The 25,062-nt window shown below is 38.0% G+C and overlaps 1 protein-coding gene across 1 annotated transcript in view; it reads left to right on the top strand.

The window, feature by feature from the left end:
* Positions 1–4,166, top strand: part of SALL3 (spalt like transcription factor 3) — a 20,758-nt gene extending 16,592 nt beyond the window's left edge. The window contains exons 2-4 of the mRNA XM_053947482.1: positions 1–1,195; positions 1,412–1,752; positions 2,732–4,166. The exon at positions 1–1,195 is cut by the window's left edge and continues 1,742 nt beyond it. Of these exons, the coding sequence (XP_053803457.1) occupies positions 1–1,195; positions 1,412–1,752; positions 2,732–3,163 (1,968 nt within the window). The 3' untranslated portion in view covers positions 3,164–4,166. The remainder of the gene's footprint in view (positions 1,196–1,411; positions 1,753–2,731) is intronic.
* Positions 4,167–25,062: the final 20,896 nt, after the last annotated feature.

Here is a 25,062-nt window from a genome sequence, read left to right as displayed (position 1 = left end):
AGTGGCTCATCTCTGACCAAGACAGAACCTATCACTCTGCCTCCCACGAGCACACGGCTCGGGGACCTTTCTGCAGGTGGGCAAGTTTCTGCAGCTGCCACATCTTCAATTCCTACGGTGGTTAAAGACAGCAGTGTTGCAACAAGCCTCCCAAACCCTGTGCTTCCAGCAGTGTCTGACCAGTTTAAGGCAAAGTTTCCATTTGGTGGTCTGCTAGACTCTATGCAAACATCAGAAACCTCAAAACTTCAACAGCTAGTGGAGAACATTGATAAGAAGATGACAGATCCGAATCAATGTGTCATTTGTCACCGTGTGCTTAGTTGTCAGAGTGCTCTCAAGATGCATTACAGAACACATACAGGAGAAAGACCATTTAAATGCAAAATTTGTGGACGTGCCTTTACTACAAAAGGCAATCTAAAAACACATTTTGGAGTTCATCGAGCAAAGCCACCACTTAGAGTACAGCACTCATGTCCCATTTGTCAGAAGAAATTTACAAATGCGGTTGTTCTTCAGCAGCACATTCGTATGCATATGGGTGGGCAAATTCCTAACACACCACTACCAGAGGGCTTCCAGGATGCCATGGACTCAGAGCTTTCCTATGATGAGAAGAATGTCGACACACTGAGCAGCTTCGATGATGACATTGATGAAAATTCTATGGAAGAAGACCCAGAACTAAAGGACACGGCAAGTGATTCATCCAAACCCCTTATCTCTTACTCTGGGTCATGTCCTTCTTCACCACCTTCTGTGATCTCCAGTATTGCTGCTTTGGAGAATCAAATGAAAATGATTGATTCTGTCATGAACTGTCAGCAGCTGACCAGTTTAAAATCCATAGAAAATGGATCAGGGGAAAGTGACCATTTGAGCAATGACTCTTCATCAGCAGTTGGTGATCTTGAAAGCCAGAGTGCAGGCAGCCCTGCAATGTCTGAGTCTTCTTCCTCCATGCAAGCTTTGTCTCCTGTGAATAGCAATAGTGAAAGTTTCAGATCAAAGTCCCCTGGTCTCAGTAACCAGGAAGAGCCACAAGAAATACAATTAAAGACAGAAAAACCAGACAGTCCGCCACCCACAACTGAAAATGGAGGCGCATTAGACCTGACATCCACCAACCCGGGAAGACCGGTCATCAAAGAGGAGGCTCCATTTAGTCTGCTGTTCCTGAACAGAGAACGTGGTAAGTTTAAAAGTACTGTTTGTAATATCTGTGGCAAGCCTTTTGCTTGTAAGAGTGCATTGGAAATTCACTACCGCAGCCATACTAAAGAACGTCCATTTGTTTGTACAGTCTGCAGTCGTGGGTGTTCCACTATGGGTAATTTAAAACAGCACTTACTGACACACAAATTAAAAGAGCTGCCTTCTCAGTTATTTGAACCCAACTTTACTCTAGGTCCCAGCCAAAGTACTCCTAGCCTGGTCACCAGTACAGCACCTACCATGATCAAAATGGAAGTGAATGGTCACAGCAAGCCGATCTCTTTGGGTGAGGTTCCCTCGCTTCCAGCTGGAATCCAGGTTCCTGCTGCACCACAGACAGTGATGAGTCCGGGGATCACCCCTATGCTGGCACCCCCACCTCGCCGGACTCCCAAGCAGCACAACTGTCAGTCGTGCGGGAAGACCTTCTCCTCAGCAAGTGCACTGCAGATACACGAGCGCACCCATACCGGTGAAAAACCATTTGGTTGCACAATCTGTGGTAGAGCTTTTACCACAAAGGGGAATCTTAAGGTAAGAGGCCACATAAAACTGTAAAGGCTTGGGGAGGGTGGGTTAAAGAGCATTGCTCTTGAATTCAGCAAGTTTTAGTGCTAAGTGTTTGTCCCAAAGACAGGGGAGAAGGGAGCTTCAAGGAAATGCTTGCTGTACAGTGGTGGTCATTATGCTTCCACTGTGTAGAAGATAAGGCCTGGAAAGTGGCTGTGCAATGATGCAAACTTTAAAACTTTTTCCGGGTGTACATGCAGGCATGTTGTAGTTCTGACAGATGTGATGGCACAATCAGTCAGCTGGTGGACATGTTCTGAGGGTTCTCATGGACCATCAATGCAAAATAATTTTGCTATAAACCAGAAACACAGAGTTTGCTCAGCTCCTTGGGTGCCTCCCCAGTTTCTATTTTCTATTCCACTTTGCAGCCATTGCATAGTGGAAAGCTGTTTCTCACAGATTTACAATAGGTTACTACAGGAGTGATCACTCCTATTCCTGCCGTTTGATTAACCATCAGGACTCATCAAAGGACATTTTAAATGTCCTTTTTAAAAATACTAAATTTATCAAATTAATCAGTGCTTCTGACATGAGATAAAACATGAAAACAGACAGGATGAAAAAAGGAAAAGGGAAAAACCACCCATCTCCTAGTATGAGTAATGCCCTTAGTAATCTTCAGTATGTGAGGTCTTCCAGCTTGCATGTGAAATTGTCTAACCCAAGAGAGAATGTAGCCTTTAGTCTTGCAGCACTGTTTGTTTGTACTGAGAAGAATCAAATGCACATTGAAAAACTACTATGGATCTGAGTTTTCTTTGTGTGGGCTGACTGGACCTTAGAACTGTGTCCTTACTGGAATTGGTTTTTTTCCATGCGAATTAAAAGGCATTATTTTAAAAAAGCAAGTGCTACTCTAAGTAACAGCATTTCAGGCTAGACACCTCACCAGAATGTGCTAACTTGAGGGTGCTTCTTGTCCCTGTTCACTCTGCAGGTTCACATGGGGACTCACATGTGGAATAATGCCCCTGCACGTCGCGGCCGACGCCTCTCTGTGGAAAACCCCATGGCTTTGCTCGGTGGCGATGCTCTCAAGTTCTCCGAGATGTTCCAGAAAGATTTGGCAGCTAGGGCCATGAATGTTGACCCCAATTTTTGGAACCAATATGCTGCAGCTATCACTAATGGACTTGCTATGAAGAACAATGAGATTTCTGTCATACAGAACGGAGGCATTCCTCAGCTCCCAGTAAGTCTAGGCGGAGGCGCCATCCCGCCTCTAAGTAACCTTACCGGTGGCATGGACAAAGCTCGCACAGGCAGCAGCCCTCCCATTGTCAGTCTGGACAAAGCAAGTTCTGAGACGGGAGCCAGTCGTCCATTCACCAGGTTTATTGAGGATAATAAAGAGATTGGCATAAATTAAAAGCATTCATTCCGAATAACTGTTGGACCTCTACTTGACACAACACTTGTCCTGTTCCATTTACAGCTTTTGAAGCTAAGCATTAGTTTCCTGACCTAAATGCATAGGTTCCCTTTAAAATTTTACCCATAGCAGAAATACATAACATTGTGGCTGCTGAAAAGTTGTCTTGCAAGGTCTGCATGGTACTTCTTTCAACAGTGAGTTTGACTGTTACTGAGAACTTTGAAACCTTTTAATTTAACAGAAAACAAACAAACAAACAAACCAGTCATGGGATAACTTCATTAGAAACAGAAAGAGGCTAGTCTACATTCACTTTGCTTCTTACAAAACTTACTATCACCTGAGAAAGGGGGGCTTCATTACGGCATTGTCACACTTATTTGCTGGTTTTGTTCAAATTAGTTAGCAACTTGGACTATGTTTTTAGGAATCTTAATCTTAAATAAGTGATTTAGTACCCCAATGCTGTGTATTATTACAGTATCCTTGTCTGTAGTATTTATAATGTTAAGATTATGCGGGTAACAGACAATATACTAGCCCCAAACTTAAATGAAGCTTTTGTACTGCAAAATACATCTGGCTATGTGATTTTTCTTTTTTCTTTTTCCTTTTTTTTTTTAAGCAAGTTTTGTTTTACTATGAATAAGTGGTTTCTTTCAATGCAGGCAAAATTGTGAAGCTTTATTGGGAAAGATAGCATGCTTTTCATGTGCAAGTACCTGTCAGTAACAAATCTTTTTTTATTTAAATATTTGTAGCTGCTATGTGGACAGTTGTTCTATTAAATGAAAAAAAAAAAAATGTAGCGTGTATTTTAGCTCAATGATTGGAAAACAAGTTACAGACAAACCTTAGCACCATAAATTATTCACAACATTATAAACAGTTGTGAGTAAATACTCCGTGTTATCAAAGCTGTACAATAAAGAGGTAATGTTTGTATAATGTGGTTGCAAACTCTTAATTTATACTATTGCACTTTTATTATTTTGTATTAGGGAGGTTTGTCTATAATTTGAAACTGAACAAAGATGTCAACTATTTTATAAATAGTACTTTGATTTAAGGAATAAGGAGGAGGACCCTGCTGAAGTTTCTTGTTTTGTTTTAAGCTCAAACAATGAGAGATCTCTATCAACTAAGCAGAAAATTGCAGAGAACTGTCAGATCCTTAGGAAATACAGGGACTGCTGTTTCTTAAATGGAAATGATTTATTTAACTTTTCTATGATGTCCACTTAAAAGCGTGACCACCCCTGACAGAATTCTGATACATTTATCTTAGGAGTGTGATATTAATGCAAGTCTAGGATAGAGGAAGGAAAACATTATGCAGGTTTAATTTTCCTGTAATCTGTTCTGTCTCTTTCACGCGTAACCATGAGAAAGATGCTGACTGCCTAATAATAGTGGGAACAAAAAACTTTTGGGCAGCGTGAGCAGAAATAACACACAAATGCTCTGTATTTATTTCCAACTGTCTGATTATCTTTTCAGATTGCTCCAAAGCACAATGTACTCTGATTAATCAAATATAATTTTACATTGATTGCATTGTTGGAATTACACTGAGTAAACAAAGGGAATGGTTCCACTCATAAGTTAAGCGGGGAATACTGAGGAGACTGGGGCTTAATCAAAACTTGAACAGTAAATGTTTTGTGTACTACCTCATTTTTGTGCATTACAAGCATGGTGGAGTTGACACTCTGAACTTCCGTCCAGCCGAATTGCTTGAGAGACATTATGGGTAGCTGGGTTACAGCGCAAGGAGTTTTATGCCCCTGAAGAACGAATCAGACAGTGAGGTCTTCTCAGTTGAGACTGAAAAATAGGACAATCTTTCTTATAAAACAGAAACCATTACTGTAAGAGGATGGAGTATTTCTGCCATCATGTAATGGAGTGAGAAGAGGTTCAAAGACTTATTAGCTGTTTGTTTCTATTGGAAATGAACAATGAACTCTACAGCTCCATTTTCTACAATGATGAGATAGAGATATATAGATATAAATATATATCTATATCTGAGCAAAATCATATATCTGTAACACCTCTACAATATAACATAATTTTTTGTCACAGTGTGTGGGTGGTTAGGGGTGTTTCCAAGCATTAAAGAAAAAGAAAACTGAGGTGGCTTAATGTTGCTGTATTTCAGCAATTGAATGTTTTTATTTATCTGTATAACTTTTGGTGTGACTTTTTTTTTTGTTAGTATTTGGTACCATGTAGTGTTATCTCTATTCACTAAAGGATGTGTATAACTTAAAAAAAAAAAAGAAAAAAAATAAAAAAGAAAGCAAAATAGAGAAGAAAAAATGAAAAAGGAAAAAGAGAAAAAATATGTAAAGTGTTGTAAATAAGATGGTTGAAGATGGTACAGTAAGACTGACCCCATTTTGTATTCAGGGTTAGGCCATTCCTCTCTGCATGGTGAAGAGAGACACTATTTTTATACTGTGATACCATGTAGGGCTAGGAACCTCCCTGAAACAGCTGGGAATTGTTACCTAGATCCGATATTTTTTAATATTAAATTCTTGTTGGCTTGACACATCTACTGGTTGAAATGGATGTCTTAGTCTAGGTTACTATTTTTGTCATATGGAATTGAATAAAATGCAGGATGTAATATTATTTCTGAATCATGTTCCTTGATTACTCTAATAACAGAACAAGATATGAGACTAAGGTCACTTGTGGTAGATTGGTGTCAATGACTTCTAATCATTGCATCTGAAAATCAGAGTAAGCTCGACACCATATATTCAAATGTTTTTCTAATTTATATTAACAGTCCAAAGGGATAGAATTATTAAAATCTCTTTTCCAATGAAAATAAATTTTGACAGAATTTATCCCAAGGTAGTAGAACAAAAAAATACACCAAAAAATATTTTGGAGGGGGAAAACAGACTTTGGAATGACTACTGTTTCAAATTGACTGCTTTCTGAACATTTATCCTGTACTACCTAATGAAAAAGCCTCCTTTTCAGGTTGTTTAAACATCTGCCTAATATTCACAATACACTGCATGAACAAATTTATCAGGAGCAGTTCAAATTCTAAAATATAAAAAGGAAAAAAATTGACAACTCGCATCCGTTCATTCCAAATGACATAATCTATACATTTAAACCCATGGTTTTGTTTTGTCTTCTTTTCCAATATCAAAGCATGTCTAACTTTAACCAAATTATTTTTTCACATTGATTTAAATAAAGTATTTACATTCTTAAGGTTAGGCATGTGGTTACGTATCTCCTGCAAAAAAGCTGTATGTTTGAGTAAACTCCAAGCTGTTATATTCGGATGGTGAATGCCTGCTGCATTTAAAACAGACAAAAGATAAATAAAAGAGAACAATCTGTATTAATCATTTTTCAGTGGCCTTGTTATGCAGATACTGTATTTTATAAGATGAACCCAAAGAAGGTATGAGTTTCCTCAGGTGACTCAACAACAATGATAGATTTGTGCTTTTCTTCCTCCATGCACATCCCTGAGTCTTGCTGAGAGAAAACATGATATGCAAAAGAGAAGAAAAGCAAAGGAAAGCTGATAGCTATGGTTCTGTTCAAAACACAAGAGGAAAATTACCTGCTTTCCCTTCCTACCCCCCCAAAAAAAGGATGAAAGCAGAATGGTATCTATTTTTAAATATGTATGGGTTATTTTTTTTATCATATGAAGACATCAAATAATAAAATATGCTACACAGATTAAAATGGTCAAAGTCTGTTGAATTACAGATGATTAAAAAGATAGCCACATAGGAACTCAATATATGATCAGAAAAATTGCTTGTTATGATTTTTTAAGAGGAGTGTTCCAGCAAGGCTTTTGGACTTTTCACTTCCAGTTTTCCCATGAGTTATTAGAAAGAGATCATTTATTAAATGGTTGAAATAACTTAATTTTTACCCAATTGTTTTCATTTTGTATATATTAGCCCTCAATATATCATCTGTTCCTTTACCTGTTTTTTCCCTGTCTCTTTTGGCAAAAGCTTTGTTTTCCTAAAGCTGTATTTGTGCTGTATTTGTGTTGCCTTTAATTTACTTCTCTGCATGTACTCTGCCATTTGGAAGATACTGTGGTTTATTTTTTTCCTTTTTCTCTAATTCTGCAGAGGTCAAAAGAGCTGCCTGTTTTTTACGTCTATGTGTAACACTAGCATAATGAGTGATGAAGTCTTCAGTGATGTGATCAGGTATGTGCATAGCTCACAGGATTTGCTGACAAACATGCCATTCACACTCCTTCCTTCAGATGAAGGCATGAAGCTTGTTAGTGCTGCTAGTAGAGGGCAGCCACAGACGGGCAGGAGGATAGAAGTCCTGATCCTAACTTCACTCTGCCTGCTGTTACACCACTGAAGCTCTACAGCCTTTAGTGGAGATAATCCAGGCTTATTCTAGTGCAAGAGGGACTGCTTCCAGGTTCAGATGTCTTGCTTTTCCTTACACATTTTCAAAGCAATGGCTAGCTATACAGTATTTCAAAGAATGCCTAAGCAAAAGCATTCCAGACTTTATTTTTCAAAAGAGGGAAAAGAGAATACATATATTTTAGTACATTCCACAGGATTATCCCAGTTTTAAAGGAGGTCCTGAAAGACAAACATAAAAAAATATATGGCTGTGACCCTTAGTATATAATTTGATGCCATCATATGACTATTCAGAGTATTCATATAAATGAGTAAAATAACCTGTGATTTTTATGCATATAAGTAAAAGAATGGGAGACTCTTTGTACAGCTCTGCTACACTAGGTATGCACTCACAGGGAAATGCCTTCCCCTGCAGATATGAAAGGTATCAGCAGACTTATGAAAAGAAAAACACATGTTTGTGCATGTCACAGGACCAATATATAGTACCTTATTTTTTCAAAGGGAGAATGTCTCAATCAGTTGACTAAGTGACAAATTTGAAAGCCAACAGGTTTGGGCTGTGCCACTGACATTTTTAAGGATGTGGGCAAGTTCTTAATTAGACTAATATTTTGCTTAAGAACAACATACTTCTGGGGCCTCTGGGAATCAGGAACTCAGGCTTCTGGGAATCCTCTTGCAGCATCAGCTAGCACCTTGTAGTATTGGGATGAGTTGCCCCATCAGTAAGATGGGGTAACAGTTTTGTACCTACCTCACAGGGGTGTTGTGAGGAATAGTCTTATGTTTGTACAGTGTTTTAAAGATGGAAAACGCTTGGTATTATCCCTGAGTTTAGAGACTTTACAGTACATGTACTATTATTTATTATTTGTACTCCAGTAGTACCTTTGAGCTCCAGTCAGGACTGAGAGGCCTTATCCTAAACGTTGTACACTCACCTAGTTGGGACTGACAGAAAATTTTACTCAGTAACATTTTTCAATGGAGATATTTCATTATCAAATGCCTATTTGATTACTATAGGGTTTATTTCAATTATTTAAGTATTTAAATTGATTATCAGTTTTAGGCTATGGCAGAGAATTATCTAGTATCACATTTTGTTTCGAGCTTATATTGATTTTCAGAAAAAGTGCATCAATTTTCTATGGATACTCTACAACCAAATCTTGCCATTAGTGGAATTCTACTGTACTTTTTCCTATTAAAGATAAACATTAAAATATATGTGTGTGTATACATTATTATACACCAATATATAATATACAGACCTATAAACATGTATGTTTTAAATTTCTTTAGCTCCTTAGATTAATTTCAAACTGTGTGTGGCATATTTTGCTCAAGAATTGCCCATTTCAGGTGCAACTCAAACATCATTAAATGGTGTTGGCTCTCGGTGAAGATATAAAAACTGGAAAACATGACAACAAAAGACATATTGTTGCTATCGTATTTATGAAGGCTTGTAAGGAAAGTATCTAACTCTCAAATGTATTAAAAAACCTTCAGGAAGTCATAGAAGTCTACTTAGATTATGTTGAAATAAACTACTACATCAGAATAAGATCACTGTATATAAAATGAATTCATTCATTAAAATGAATAAATAATTCCAAAGGTAATGCTTGCTATCATTTGGATGTTGAACAGAAAGTAATTTTTTTCCCAGACTGGCAAACTATAGTTAGTATGTTTTTACAGGTATCTGATTTACAATACTGTGTTAAGCAGCCTCTTTAGCATCTGGTCATGTGCTAAATATATTGGCTCAATTAATTCCATTGATAGTCTTGGCTTTTTTATTTGATTGTAAGGAAAATTTTTGGTTTAGTTTTGATTGAATTGTCATCAGTGATGTTAATCTCACTGATTTCACTCAGGTACATCATGGAGTAAATGTATGAGCAACAGTGGGTAAATCTAATCTAAAGAATGTCTCTTTCTTTTCCTTCTGGGTATTACTGACATCTCTCCATCACTCCATTATATGCTGGTCACCAGAAAACACACCGTAGGTTGTCGTCTTTCTTGTGTGTTGATTAGTACCCATGGCTCAGCCAATTTTTTTGAACACTTGGCACTTGTTCTGCTACAATGCACACTTCATATGGGACCTATAGATACACTAAGTATCATATTTAAGACCGGCTGCTGGTGAAGTAAGTAAGTGAACACCTCTCCTGAAAGTTGTATGTCATTAACTGTAGTGTGTGGTGAATAAAATGGGCACATAAATGGATGTGGTGATCAGGAGGTTTCTATCAGTTTATACTCTTAATAATGTGCTTGATATAGGAGGATTCATTTAGGTTTTGCTTTTTTAAACAATTGTTGTAAGAGCAGTTATGAACAGATACCTTAAAAAAGGGAATATACATTTTCAGGTAGGAGTTTTGCAGGAAGAACGTGATTGAGACCTGCCTTTTTTCTGCCCATTTTCTATTAAATTACTCTTCCCAACGTAGTTTTCTAGATAAATTCACAGTCAGAATTTAGTCCTTACCTAGGTTTTAGTCTGCCACTATCCCATTCCAAACAGGCTTACTAAAACCAAAGGGCTTTATACTAATACATTAGTTAATGTATCTAATGGGTAACAGAATACATTTCCCTGTGCACTTCTGAAATTTTCTTAAAAGAAAATTCAGTTATATCTTCAAACAGTTTTTTATGTGTCTTGTGTCATTGAATGTGATACCTATTCCAATATTTGGCAACAATCTGGACCACTCTTCCTTACACTGGGTAGCCCAGTTCTCCACAATTTCCCCTAAGTAATGCAATGACAAGTGCCAACCAGTATTAGTCATTAAACAGATTTTTTTCAATGTGTTATCATGTAACTTATTACAATAGCTGCAATTCCACCCTCAGAGAAGGTAGATTAAATGACTCTGGTAGTCTCTGCAGCCTACATATTTCCTCTTCTCCAAGCCCTACTATCTTCATGAAGCAGTTTGTCAGTGTTTCTTCTGTGATAACATGTCTTCTGATTCTTTTCAGCAAAGTAGTGCTGCTATGTTCATTTCTTTGGTTTCATTGTCTTTCTGTACATGGCCATGTTCTTCACATGTTTTCTTTATGGTAGTGCTAGATTTGCCCAGTATACACATCTGTCCTTGCATTATGTTGAGACTAATTTCTTTTTTGATTTTGGTGCCAGGCTATATTGTCTCTACTCATATCTCCACCTAATTACAATTAATTGCTTTCACTGGGACTATGAGTAGGAGATACTGCACAATGAAGCAAAATTCAGCACTCTGAAACTTTGAAGAATTTTAAAATGTTTGTCCAGTTGGGATTACTGCACACCTACATGTTGAACACTTGAGTTTATTAACTTCAGCACTTGGGCCTATTATACATACAACTAGCTCCACTCTTAGTTCCTCTGTGTCTGGAACCTCTTTCAGGCTGACCTTGATTTTCCATACTTTTTAAAAATAGCCATATATTATTTTCCCAAAAACCTATATCATTCACTTAGTGGCTAATGTTTTCTATGCAACAAGCAAATTGTAACAAGGAGTAATCAAATTTTGCTATTATTTCAATGGAGCAACTCACATATAATGCTGAGATGGAAGTAAAGCTCAGATGAGTACAATAAGTAGCTTTTTCTTCACAAGTACCTTCATAAGTAGCTTTACCTGTATATCTCTACTGCTAAATTGAAGAAAAAGAGAGCACAGGTTACATGATTAGTAACTAACATAGAGATCATGGCAATAGTAGTGTTAAGCACAAACACAGGCACAGTACCAGAATTAAACACAATAGGAAACATAAGAATTTAATATACTAGATTTTTAAAATATACATCATAAGGAAACAGAACCATACCTCTTTGCAATTTACAATTATGAGCTTTTTTGTTTTACAAGGATTGACTTACCTGAAGTCAAGAGTGTCTGAGGGAAGCCAGGGAGCATGTCCCTCAGTTCAGCTTCTTGTCAGACTCAGGAAACACTTTTTCAAGTTCAGTTGTTAAGGCTGGGGAGCTCCTGAAACCAGAAATATCATCTAGTCAATGTAAGTGTGTATAAATGTCGCAAGAAGATTTTCAGCTTATCCCTACTCCACAGCCTTACAAAAAAATGGAATATTTTATTACTTCTAAAGCTTACCATAGGGCTCCAAAAGAGGAATGAAAATGACCCTTAGCACATCCTGATAAGTGCAGCTGTAAAAGGACTCATCATTTTTCTGGGCACAGATATTCTAATTTCTATAGAATCACTCCTGATTTACACTGCTATGGGCAAAATCAAAAGGCTGTAGTGACTGTATCATCCCTTTTTCATCAGAGCAAGACACTTGTCTCTTTTCTTAAACCATAAATTTTTCAGTGCACTTTTTGTGGTATAAATCACAGTGCACACTGTGGAACAAGCATGGGATAATCAAAGTATATCTATCTGTGCTTCAGTATGTCTCAGGCCTGTTCCTGTTCTAGAGGCCACCTATCCCAGGAGAAGCTGCATTCATATAATTTCAAACTCTTTCACGCTCTTGGAAGAGGACAGTTACATCCAAATGGAATATTGAGATTGGCCCTTGCCCACCAGATCCCTCCTGGGTATTGAACAGGAGTGTGCCTGTCAGCCTGTGTCAAAGCTTCCTGTGAATATGCTGCAGTCTGGTAGGGCAATTCCTGGCTGCCTGCGCTGGTCCTGGTCAGCCCAAGGAGATCATTAAAGCCTTTGAGGACAAACATTTCTTTCCTGAGAAGCAAAACATGCTTTTAGGTGGAGTCCTTTTCTATCCTGCTTTTATGTAGCTGTACTTTTGAAGTAACTGGAATGGACTCTATCAGACCATTCCATTCAGCATCTTTCTGTCTTGCCATGAGGAATTTGACTCATGGTATGTGATTTTGTAGGTCACATCTCATGCTTCTGGGAAGTTTCTTCCACCAGCTCTTATGTGCAAAAGGTGAATTGCTCCTTGTAGGTTTTCCGAGGGGGTTCTCCAGATTCAGTGAAGCTGCCAGAACATCTTTTAGCACCTGTTTATTCATTGTTTTATCCAGGCGTGTTATCTAACCCACTCTCGTTCCAGAATAAGAATGTTATTCATGGTTATTCAGGAATAATATTTCCTGAATACTTGTGTAGACAGAGTAGTCCCTTAAGTAATGAGTTCAATTAGGCTAAGATACACTATGTAGCAATTCAATAACAAAAGTCCTGGGAGGTAGAGGGAGGAGAGGCTTGCCAATTGCTCACACACAGTATGGTGGATGACAACTAAAGACTTCGTGCTGTGGCATATTTGGCACATGCTGGCCTTCAGTTATGCCTAGCAACTCCCAAGGTTTGAGCAGTTCCTTACTAAGGTTTTAATCAAGGAAAAACGTAGCATGGTGTGCAAATTAGTAAGACAACATGCTCCATTTGAAATCTCTTTGGGGATGTTCATTCTTACAGAATACCAGCATCCAAGAAAATCAGTTTATCTTCCATTTTTTTTTCCTAAAAAAGTGTCAATATACAGTTTAATTTAGCAATTCACTAGCCTGAGCACATGGTATTGGATTCAGAACTGTAACTTAAAAAAAAAAGCTCAAAACTTGAAATGCATTAAATTTGACAGATTTGAATTAGGAATTACAATGGATTCAGCATTTGGTCTGCATTTCTCATTTCCATTGTTAAAACATTTAAATATTTATTCTAAGAAGATCAGTTAGCTGTATTTTAAATGGGCTAAACATTCTACCATGTACTTGAAAAAACATACCTCCACTATATATTCTTGTGAGAGAATAATACACTGCAAAAATGCCTAGAAATCTTCTTTGGCTCTGCTTGTAGTCTGGTGAGATTACTCTTCTCAGTTTCCATTTCAAGTTCCTTTTGAGGATCCTACCCTGTAAAATGTTGCCCATTTTAGAGAAAATTCCTGCAAGATTTAAAACCTACTTCAAGTCATTATAATGACTATTCAAATGAAAACAAAACCCAGAAACTAGCAACACTACATGAAAATAATATGGAATTAAAGGATTCTTATGGCAATACCTCTGACTCATCTGCTTTTCAAGCTCCTGGTTTTGTGATAGCAATGGGATTCTGCCTGCCACAGCATTAAGCATTCTTCTACAGTTTCTGAGGAGGTGACTGCCAGTCAAACTTCTCGACTGCTGCTGGGATTAAGTCTTCAGAGGCTTGAGATATTGATGGAGATTTCTTAGCATTGATTTTATGGAGAATGTTAAAATGTAAAATTTCACTCAAATGCTTCAGATGAGTTAGCTTATTACAGTTGTCGAGCCACAGAAGCATAGGAAAATCTGGCTAATTAAATGACAGCCAAAAGCAGATTTCAGCTGCTGAAATCATGCCACAGCTTTATAACCTGTGCTGATAGGCCATTCATGGTTGACAAAGGTTAGAACTTGCCCACTGGGTTAGGATCCTTCAGCCATACCATACCCGATTGCTGATTGACCCAGTAAAAGTAAGACCCTAACAGGGTATTGGAAAACAGGAAAAAAAAACTGTTTCTCCACTGCAAGACAGAGATTTGACTGTTCTCCTGAGCACTTGAAGTTGATGTACTATAGTTTCTATGATTAGAGCATTACAGTAGAGCTGAAACTCTGCCAGGGATTCCAATATGGATTTTTTCCTGCTTTGTTTTTAACTCATCTATATGCCAGTTCATTAACTTGAGGTAAGCTTTTCTCAGCTTGTATTTGACTTCTGCTATCATTATTCTTATAATTGGCTTCTGTCCATGCTATTTTGTACACTGGCAAGTTGTACTGTTCTGTTCACAGGATGTATTACTAAATAACTAGTTGTAATATAACTGAAAGCATTCAGAGAAATCACAAATGCCCATCACACTGCTGGTTTTATTTGTTAAGATGTCAGATACTGTACCCTTTTAAATTCTTACCTTTGGCTGAAAAGGGTAGATTTGTTTCCATTTTTTATTTCCATGTACATCTATAAGTAGGGAACAGCCACAAAAATGATAATGTATTTGGTTAGCTGATTCTCTGTTCTAAAACCAAATTCTTGCTGGCTTGTGCCTGAATATGAAGTTTGTATTTCTCCCAGAGTGGTATAACCACATTATATAGTCCTCCATGACTTATTTGGAAATTTATATGTAGGAACTGGAACAGGTTTTTTCTTATCAGAATGATTCAGAGATTTTAGTAGCTTCTTAAAACATTGCTACCAAAATGACCAGAAATGGTTGTTCCAACCTGCAGCAAAAGCTGGAGGCAATAACTGGCATAAAGTCATGCAGGCAGCCTTATCATAGCATGGATGGATGGATGGATGGATGGATGGATGGATGGATGGATGGATGGAAGGAAGGAAGGAAGGAAGGAAGGAAGGAAGGAAGGAAGGAAGGAAGGAAGGAAGGAAGGAAGGAAGGAAGGAAGGAAGGAAGGAAGGAAGGAAGGAAGGAAGGAAGGAAGGAAGGAAGGAAGGAAGGAAGGAAGGAAGGAAGGAAGGAAGGAAGGAAGGAAGGAAGGAAGGAAGGAAGGAAGGAAGGAAGGAAGGAAGGAAGGAAGGAAGGAAGGAAGGAAGGAAGGAAGGAAGGAAGGAAGGAAGGAAGGAAGGAAGGAAGGAAGGAAGGAAGGAAGGAAGGAAGGAAGGAAGGAAGGAAGGAAGGAAGGAAGGAAGGAAGGAAGGAAGGAAGGAAGGAAGGAAGGAAGGAAGGAAGGAAGGAAGGAAGGAAGGAAGGAAGGAAGGAAGGAAGGAAGGAAGGGAAGGAAGGAAGGAAGGAAGGAAGGAAGGAAGGAAGGAAGGAAGGAAGGAAGGAAGGAAGGAAGGAAGGAAGGAAGGAAGGAAGGAAGGAAGGAAGGAAGGAAGGAAGGAAGGAAGGAAGGAAGGAAGGAAGGAAGGAAGGAAGGAAGGAAGGAAGGAAGGAAGGAAGGAAGGAAGGAAGGAAGGAAGGAAGGAAGGGAAGGAAGGAAGGAAGGAAGGATCTCTTTGTATATAATGTCTTCAACGAATACAAGACAAAGGTATTACACAATGCATATTTATTTTGTACAGACTGCAGGCGTTCCATTAACTGTTTGATTTCGCTTATTTTTTTTCAGACAAACCTTACCTACAATTTATTCCTTGTCTTCAGTATTTCACACTATGAAAATCACTCACTTTTAATTATCAGCCCTGTTTTTGCCTCAACATCAAACTTTAAAGCTCTAACTGCTCCAAACACTGCTATAAATGTGGTCCTATTGCAAGTTACAGTAGTACAGTAGCAAATTCCATGGGCCCATTCTGGAAATATATATTGCATCTCAGCTAAACAAAGCTCTTATCTAGGATCATCACCAGCACTTCAGGACTCATTGCCTGTGTTCTGATATCATAAAATTGGCCTTTCAGCCCTTCTGGAGGCTCAGCTGCTGCTGCAACTGTAGTAGACTGTGAATTTTACGGATGTGTTGTAATTTGGCTTTATTTTCTTTGAAGAAGCTGGGTGGACTTACTGAAGAAAATTCTTTAAATCCTTCTGAACAGATTCAGGGAGAGACAGAGGATGGGCAGACCACAGGAGTCCAGCAGAGCCATTGCAGATCTGCTCAGTTTGTATCTTTCAGAGACCAAAAGGCTGAATGAAAGGCTTGGAAGCAGACAGCCATTCCTGAGGGATGATGGCAAAAATATCATAGGGGTGTGGGAAACTCAGCAGACTTTTCTGCTTCTCAGTTAGTGAATTGGCTGGGATGATGGTCACAGCTAAGAGGCTGCTGAATGCAACACTATTGATTTTGTTCTTTCTAGCTCCTCTAAGGGTATTTTTCTACTTAAAACTTGTTGTTCAAATAAAAGCTTTTATTCAAGTAAAAATTAGCTTTCCTGAGCTAGGGTGAGGAAGAGGAGGAAGCAGGTCTGCACCAAAGCTGTAGGTGAAACAGACTTTTATCACATATTCAACATGGCAGCTTTCTTAGGCCACCACCACCTCTAATAAATGTTCTCTTCCCTCATCCATTCAGCCAGGATACAAACACAGCCAGAACCTTCTTCTAAACTGTTTTGAGCTTCTGCAGTTCCAAGTGTCTGCACATGCAGGGTAAGGAGATGATGAGGAAGGCTTGCAACTGTCCTAGAGAACAGGGTGGTAAAGGAGACCTGAGGTAGCAAAGCAAATGGTAAGGAATATCTATCCCCATTAGTTGGCATGGCCCATGCTTGGGTAGGAGGTGAAGGCATTTCTTCCAACACACAGCTCATTGCAGTTAACTGCCTCCAGGCTGATTTCTGACTTTCTGAAATTGTTCGAAACTAATCAGGAAATATCACTGATGGAGAGCAAGGCTTTCCTCTCCTATATATCTTCTCCCCATGCAGAATGGACTGTAACTAAGCCCATAGTTGCATTTGCTTTTATATGGTGGCAAATACAATTTAAAATAGTGATCACATACATAACTGAGAAGGCGGTGCAGGATGTTGGGAGAAGCTCATACATGTCACCTTTAAGTCTCCCTGGGTCTGGATTAGTTTCTTTAGAGGCACGGTTCACATTGCTGTTATTCCCTACTGGATGAAGTAGTGGGAATTAAAAAAAGGTTGAAATTGGATTAAATGAAAATATTAATTCAGGACAGAAGGAATGGATTTACTTACAGGCATTGGTCAACCCTGCTCTTGTACATGTGCAATCATATTTTGTACTTGTATTCAAATCACAATGATAGATTTAAAAAATGTATTTAAAGAAAGAGCAAATAACTGTTTAACTACCCCATTTCTGAAACACCCGTATTCTTTACAATGATGACTCATGTTTTCCTGTGCCACTAACATCTGAATTCAGCTGTCTGGGTTTTGCTTTCTTCTGTATCCCTTGCTCATGCCACTTTTAGGATCAATCTGCCCATCTAATGCTACTGAGCTCCTGAATATGTGCACATTTTCAAGTCTCCTCCCCCATCCTTTTTTCCCCCATTAGTTACTTCCACAGCTTGTGAACCATTATAACTCCACTTCTACTGGTTTAATTAAATTTACCTATGGAAAACAAAGACATGAGATCTGGCAGTCAGGGAGCTCAGGGACACAAGGTGGTCTGTTACAGAATAAAGTGATGCTTGAGAGGTGCTATTCTTTATGCATCATCATGATCATCAGATAAGGAAGAATCATATGACACATTGCAAGAATGCTTTGAGGAAAGTGAAATTCTAATCCTTTCCCAACATAATCATAATGATGTAAATGTATCCCTTTATGTGGTGTAAAATTGATTTTACCTTCCTGTTAACAGCTGTACAATTTCTGTTCTGCACACATTTTTCTTCAAAACTGCCTCTGAGTACATTGTTGTTCTTTCCTTCATCCCTTCTTTAAACTCATTCATTTTTTATTTATTTTATTTGCCATCCTGACCCTTGGTAAGGTTAAAATGATTATTCAGCAGTTGTGCACTGTTGAATTACCTGTCTTTTGTTCCATGGTCTGTTTTGTTGTTAGTGTATTCCATAGACGCCTTTAACTCAATTATCACTGATATTGTTAATCTCTGGGCTACTCAAGATGAATTCCCAAACTGTATAAAGATGACATTGATCTATTCTATTCTTAAAAGACTAATTCTTTTGACAGAAATCCAGGAAACTTCAATCTGTGAATGAATAAAGCAAAAAGGACAGAGCAATGATGTGATACTTTTTATCACACTGACATTGTAACTTGATTCTATTATAACTTCTCTTAGGAATCTGATATCCTAGTCCAATAAAAAGTATGGCAGCCTTTATTTTATGTAACAAAAATCTAGCTTGTTCACGTACACTGCTGGATCTTAGCTGTCAGAATGTGGTCAAAGGAGTGCAAAGGGCTGTGCCCTGTTCTCAGAAATAACTTGTGTGCTTAGAAACATAAGGAGTCCCAGAGATGTCCCATGATACAAGGAAATTTTACTGATTTACTGTCTTGATGGGGGAGGGGGCAAACTATTGTGCTGCTGAGTTCTCACGGGAAGGCAGGAGTGCTGAAATAGGTGTCTCACAAGCTCCACTGGACTTTTCCAGCTCCTGAACTGAAGTAAACCCTAATGTTTGCTTTAGAGGCACAGTGAAAGGCCTCAACATACATTTGGGCATATGTGCTTGGATCAAAAATGCTAAGAGCAGCACCGATCAGGACCTCAGGGGAGGTGATCACCCATAAATACCACTTGCTTACAGCACCAAATGCACTCTAATAATTTAACGCTATAAAGCTAAAGCACATGAAAATTAGGTAAAAAGAGGATTTTTCCATGTAGTCTTTGATTTCATTGTGGATTTAATACCATAATTTTAATGCTAATGGGAATGTTAATAGTTTAAGCCCACCTCTCACTTTTCTCCTGCTTTTCTGGCATTCCACTCCTCAATCTCCCTATAGATATGATTCCTGCCTATTCTATGTTTACCTGGCACATCTCTCCCTAATCACATCCTCCTAAGCTCTGACACTGTATTCAAGCCTCATACCTGCTTTTATTCTGGAATATTGGAGAAGTCAGTTCCTTAAACCAAGATCCATTCCAGTTGCAGAGCTTCCCACTGGATCTTCTGAGTGAACTAGTTATGCCTTTAACCTGATTAGATGGCTCAGATAGGACTTAGATACATGGCATGAAGGAGATTATTCAAAAAGGAGGATTAGACAGATAATAGCTAAATTGGCAGGAAAACTAATCCTGTGCATGTGCAAGATGGACAACTAGCTGTCAAGGGACTTTTCCCTCTCTCATCTGTGTGGCTGCTGGGAAAAGATAGGTGGGGAGGTGGAAGCAAGGCAAGGTGGATGTGTGGAAGCAAATGGAGTTTGGGTGTAGCTCCAACAGCTCTAAGTCTCACTGTTGGCCATCACAGCACTCCTAAAATGGGAGTGGGCCTAACCATTGAGAAAAGGATACAGATCCTGGACTAAGAGCCATCAGTCAACTTTCAGGATTTAAAAAATAGATTGGTATGTAACATAGATATGTATCTACATGACCTCATAAGATACTTCATGTCTGTATGCTTGTTCCATTTGTCTGAGACTGTCTACTGGTATACTATAAAATAGCTATTTCCAATGCAAGTACAAAAACAGCCAGTGATCTTCTCTTCTCTTCTCTTCTCTTCTCTTCTCTTCTCTTCTCTTCTCTTCTCTTCTCTTCTCTTCTCTTCTCTTCTCTTCTCTTCTCTTCTCTTCTCTTCTCTTCTCTTCTCTTCTCTTCTCCTCTTGCAGTAGAGGTGCTAATGACATTAATATAGAAAAATTTAATGTTTGATCATAGGTACCTCAATCACTGATTTTCAATTGGGCTAGGACACTGAGACTTGTATTTGCCAAAAGGATCATAGTCTTCTTTTTTGTTGTTTGTTTTTGATTGATTGTTTGTTTGTTTTTAAGACTTTTCAGCTCTTTGTCTTTGACCATAGTCTCTTTTTATTTAGTGTGACTTCTTTACCTGTTGTTCTGGCAGTGTACTGATCAGTGCAGATTTTATTTGTCTAATACGCTTCATTTGTAGTGTAAGGAATTACTATGGTTTGGTTCTCATAATTCCATATTGATCTTAGTCCTCTTTGTATCATCTTATTTCTCTTCAAAGGATGAAGTGTCTTTTGTTTTGCATTCTCTGCATAATTCAATCCTACTTACCTTCAAATATTCTTAAACTACTACGCAAAATTGTATTTGTTAAATTTTATTTTTTGTGTTTGGCTATTAACTAACTTGCAAGTGCAAAGGTCTCAGGTATCAACTGTGGTATTTTCTTTTTATTGGCAATTCTTTTTGCCTTTCATATAGCTGACCATTTTACATAAGCAAAGAAGAGCTAAAAAACCCTGAGAATTCACTTTAAATTTTCAGTTTATTCTTACTGAAACAATATTTAGTTTTAGTTTACACACTTCCATATGAGATTTCAGAGATCCTGAAAAATTTATGTTTTAATAATTTCTTTATATTTTTTATTATTATTCATATCAGGGCAATGGATCTAATCTTTCAGAGTATTTTAACATTTCAGCTGGCTTGAAATCAAGTTTCTCCTTCCAAATCCATTCCCCACAGATCAAAACTTCACCTTTAACTTGCAAGGCCTTGCACAGTTTGACTAGAAGCAGCCTTTGTGAGATAACCAGTTGCACTGGGACTGCAATAATGAAGTGAGGTATGTTTAGGCACTATTTACAGCACTATATGGAGCTATTTGGAGTTAAACTGGGGTTTTGAATTTTTAATACCTGGAAGAAGGACCAAAACCAAGATCTTCAGGGAGAGACAAAGATTCATGATCCAGACATATGCTCATAAGTTGGTACTGAACTGCCTCAGCCAAAAGATGCATGACTAAAGTTCACTAGAGTAACAAAATCACTTTCCATGCATTTGAGTTTAAAGATAAAATTGCATTAAAAAGTATAATTAAGTTCTTGTCACTTACAAGAAAGCCATCAAGGAATAGGACCCTATGTTAAGCTAGACTGTCATCTCAGAACTCTGTGCTGCTTGTTTTCCACTATGGAAAAATAGAGGAGCTCAGTCTCTCTCTTTTCACTTACTTGTGGCCTTACTTTTGTGTTGTCTTCAAGGGAAGTCAACAACTTGATAAACCATTTCCTATATCACCTATTTTGTGTCCTAATCAGGTTGAATTCTCTTTTAATTGTGACAGAATTGCAAACTGGATTGAGATCCTTGCATAGTTTTAACAATGTAAACATGATAGTTTCAAATTAAAAATATGTGCCAAATGAAGCACATTAGGTAGCACTCCTTATGAGTCTCATTTACTTCCTTGCTATTTTTTCTAAATCACAAGGTCCTTGCTCATTCAAGAAATAAATACATCTAATTATTGTGATGTGGAGAAAAGAGCTTCCATTTTTGAAATTATCCTGACTGACAATAAAACAGCAGTTCTGCTCAGAGAAAATAGCCAAAAGCATTGTAATTATTCTGCTATTGCATATTCTGTGTGCTTACTTTTGAACTGCAATTATTTACTTTGTTTTTAGATTTGCCTATATTTACCCATGGTCAGACTTTTCTGTCTTTGTTTGACTCACATTACATCTAAACATTACTGAAAATATAAACACAACTGTGCTTCAATTACTATTTTTCTTCTTTCTTAACCAGGCTTTTTTCTTCCTTATTTTTGTGGCTATTATTTGCTCCCCTTTCCCTACTCTAGACTGTTTCAGTATTTCCTCTTTGTCTCCATGCAGTCCTGTCTCACTCTTTTTTTGCTGTGTCCACTTCCACATAACTGTGGGCTGCCAAACAGTCTTCCTTCACTTCCTCCTACTTTTGTTTAAGAGCCACTGAGCTGGCAAAATCACAGGAGCCCACCCATTGACTACAGAGAGAAGCAGGTCAGCTCTCTCCACTCTTCATGCCTTGATCCTGTATGAGAGAAAAGAAGGGAAAACAGCTCCCATGAGTTGCTTCTTTGTGTGTCTTCTGTGTCCTGTGCTCTCTGTCTGCCTCAGTTTTGCAGTCTCCTTGAAGTATAGCTTTTTTTGGCTCATTGAGAGAGGAAAAGTACTATTTAATGTATTCACACATTTCAGTGAGACCATTAGTCTTGGGGTGGGATGTTTTGGGATTTTCCTTACTGTTTTTAAACCAGTATTTAAGTAATATAGTATGAGGGAAGTTAGAGACTTTATTACTAATGAGAAAGCTTAAGGCATTCCCATCCACATGCAAAAACATTAAACTTGCAGTTCTTTTTTTAAAAGCCAGAGATACATTTATGCTGGTGCCGAACAAGTCAGCCCAAGGGAGGAATAGATTAATCAATAATTTGTTCAAAACTGACTGAACTCCACAGAGTACAGGATTGAAATTAAAAATATTTTCTGATCTCAATACTCACTATACAGGAGATAAAGCAATAAAGAAGAGCAGTTATGAAAGATAATAAAGCTTTGGGGGGAAAAATTGGATGAACTAGTAAATTTAAGCCACACATGAAGTGTTGGGTTGGTTGGTATGCCTGAATATGCTTAGGGCATAGCTGAGGGCTTAGACCCAGGAGGATTTTTTACAAGCTGGCTGAAAGAGTTATTGATACAAGCCAATTTAGCTTCCCCAGTTGTGCTGGCATCTGTCAGGAGCCTTCTTGCTAAATAAACTGCCCCCTTCCTGGGTACTGTGCTGTTGGGTTGTGTTATTGTTTTTGTAATAAAGACGCTCCTTAAAACATCAAGAATTGCTTCTAATCTGAATTACCAAAGTTCTATTCTGGGAATATATATCCAGATTACACTATGTTACTTTTGAAGAGGAGACAGATGTTCATGGCTGTGAAACAGACCTTTCAATATATTGGTTTTCTCCTTGTGCAGTTCACAACTCAGCCAGACTTTAAGTAGAAGGCAATAGGCATCTGGATAGATTTTAAGTCCTGATGAAGCAAGTATGTTTACACAGGATCAGTGAAAGTGAGATTTCTGTATTTTCAGGAATGCAGAAATTAATAAATAAAAATGATCCTCTTAGAACACTTCATGATGAAGCAGCAAAATGTGGAATTAAACATCCTATAACACAGCAGTTATATTTCTTTACGTGATACCTTTATTTGATTCCTAAACCAAGGTTCAGAGGAAAAATGTGTACCATTATTCAAGGATGAAAAGAAGGAAAAAAGTACACTTCTCAGATCATCATGTCATGGCTGAATTTTAGTTACCTGAGACAGACTTCAGCAAGCAAATTAAGAAGCAAGAAGTCCTCTTGAACCATATATTCCAATCATAATTGCTGTATGCAGCTTTTTTTTTTCTTTATTGGATATGTTTATGTGCACATGGAAATATATATGTAGTCCAGTTGACTATAGGCTTTTTACACATGAATATGACCTTTATATGAGGGATGTGGAAACCTTCTGAGGTACCTGCCAAAGGAATTAGCACAGAGACAAGCCAGTCATTTTAATTATTTTCTTTTTATTTGGTAGAGTGTCTCCTCAATCTTGTATTGCAGTTTAGTAATGAGGAATAAGTGACTGCTAGGATTTACACTATAATGATATTATGATAATTATGTTGTGTCACCTCTTATTCACCTGCCTCATAAACAGACCTAATCTCTTCCCATGTGGAATTATTTCCTGGCTAGTGTCTGATCACTTGCCTGTAAGTCCTTCCAGTTTATTGTATTTTTGCCCTGTTTTGTGAGAAGTGCTGACAGACAGTAAGCAGCATCAAAACTGAAAGACAGCTATTAATTTGTTGGATCATATGATAAATGTCTTCTAGAAAGTGTCTTCTGTTGTTCCATCTCTTAATACTTCCTAAAACACTGTGGTTTTGTTTGTAGTGGTTTCACATTCATTTTTAACTTATGGTTGTGCATTGAGCAGATGGCTTCATTTGAGCCATGCACAAGGATGTCAAGGTCTTTTTCCACAGTTAATTTAGAAAAGCCCAAAACTCCCACTGAAGTCAATGGGGAAAATCAACAAGAACTGCTGAAGAAGGCTCAGAGGCTGTCAAGATGTTGCAATCTAACAACCCTCAGTATAATTTGGAAAAAAAAATAAGGTAGATTTTTTTTTCTGAGATACAAACTTATTAAAATGATAGTGCTAATAGCTTTCTTTTGGTAAAACTGGATGTATATGATGTAGCTATCCATTTCTTGAAAGAAGGATGATGTTATTAGAGAATTAAGCATTATAAATAGGTCACAAAATTGTTTCCTCATTCCACAGACCAGAATGATGTAGGACAAAACTTCCACAGCTGGATGTTACAGCATTCTTCTGGAGGCACATGAAGCCATTGGTGTTTTAGCATAACTGAGAATCACACTTTATTTAGGTGACTCTGTATGGAATCAGAATCCATTTTAGTTATTCAGCTTTTGAGCTGAATAACTTTTTGTTTTCCCGTGGGTCTAATGGTAATGCTGCGGAGGGTAATGACTCCTTCACACAAACCAAGGAAAAGTAACAGAGGGCAGCCCAGCAGTAGGAGCAGGACCATGAATTGGGATATTCCCATTACTCGCCTCCTTCTCCAGAAAACCACACATGGAAGATGTACAACAGCACAGGATGTATTTCACTTAAATCTAGAAGTACAACTATATGTCAGCTCAGCTTCAGTGGTGGGAAACAAGTACTGATTGGGTGCAATGACTGATGTTTGGCACCTCTGTGGTCTTGGCTTAACTAGATGAACAAAGGCATCTACAATAGGGGACTTTACAATCCTGCCCTGAGTTAATAAATGACCAACCGTGTGTGAAAAGCTCTAGATATATGCATGTCCTTGGCATTCCTGACCACATATGTAGCTGAAACTCCTGTAAGGTGTCAGTAATATTGCAGTAGCTCATGCAGTTCTTATAGGAACTCTCTTTAGCATTTGAATAGAAAGCATACTGTCCTCAACCAAACTCTAGTTTTATTTTTGTATTCTGGCGCTTGGTCCCTACATTTCATTACATTTCTCAAGAACTATTTCTTTCTGTAGTGCTT

The sequence above is a fragment of the Vidua chalybeata genome, chromosome 1, assembly GCF_026979565.1.
Source record: "Vidua chalybeata isolate OUT-0048 chromosome 1, bVidCha1 merged haplotype, whole genome shotgun sequence".
NCBI classification, from domain to species: domain Eukaryota; kingdom Metazoa; phylum Chordata; class Aves; order Passeriformes; family Viduidae; genus Vidua; species Vidua chalybeata.
This window is presented reverse-complemented; position numbering and strand designations above follow the sequence as displayed.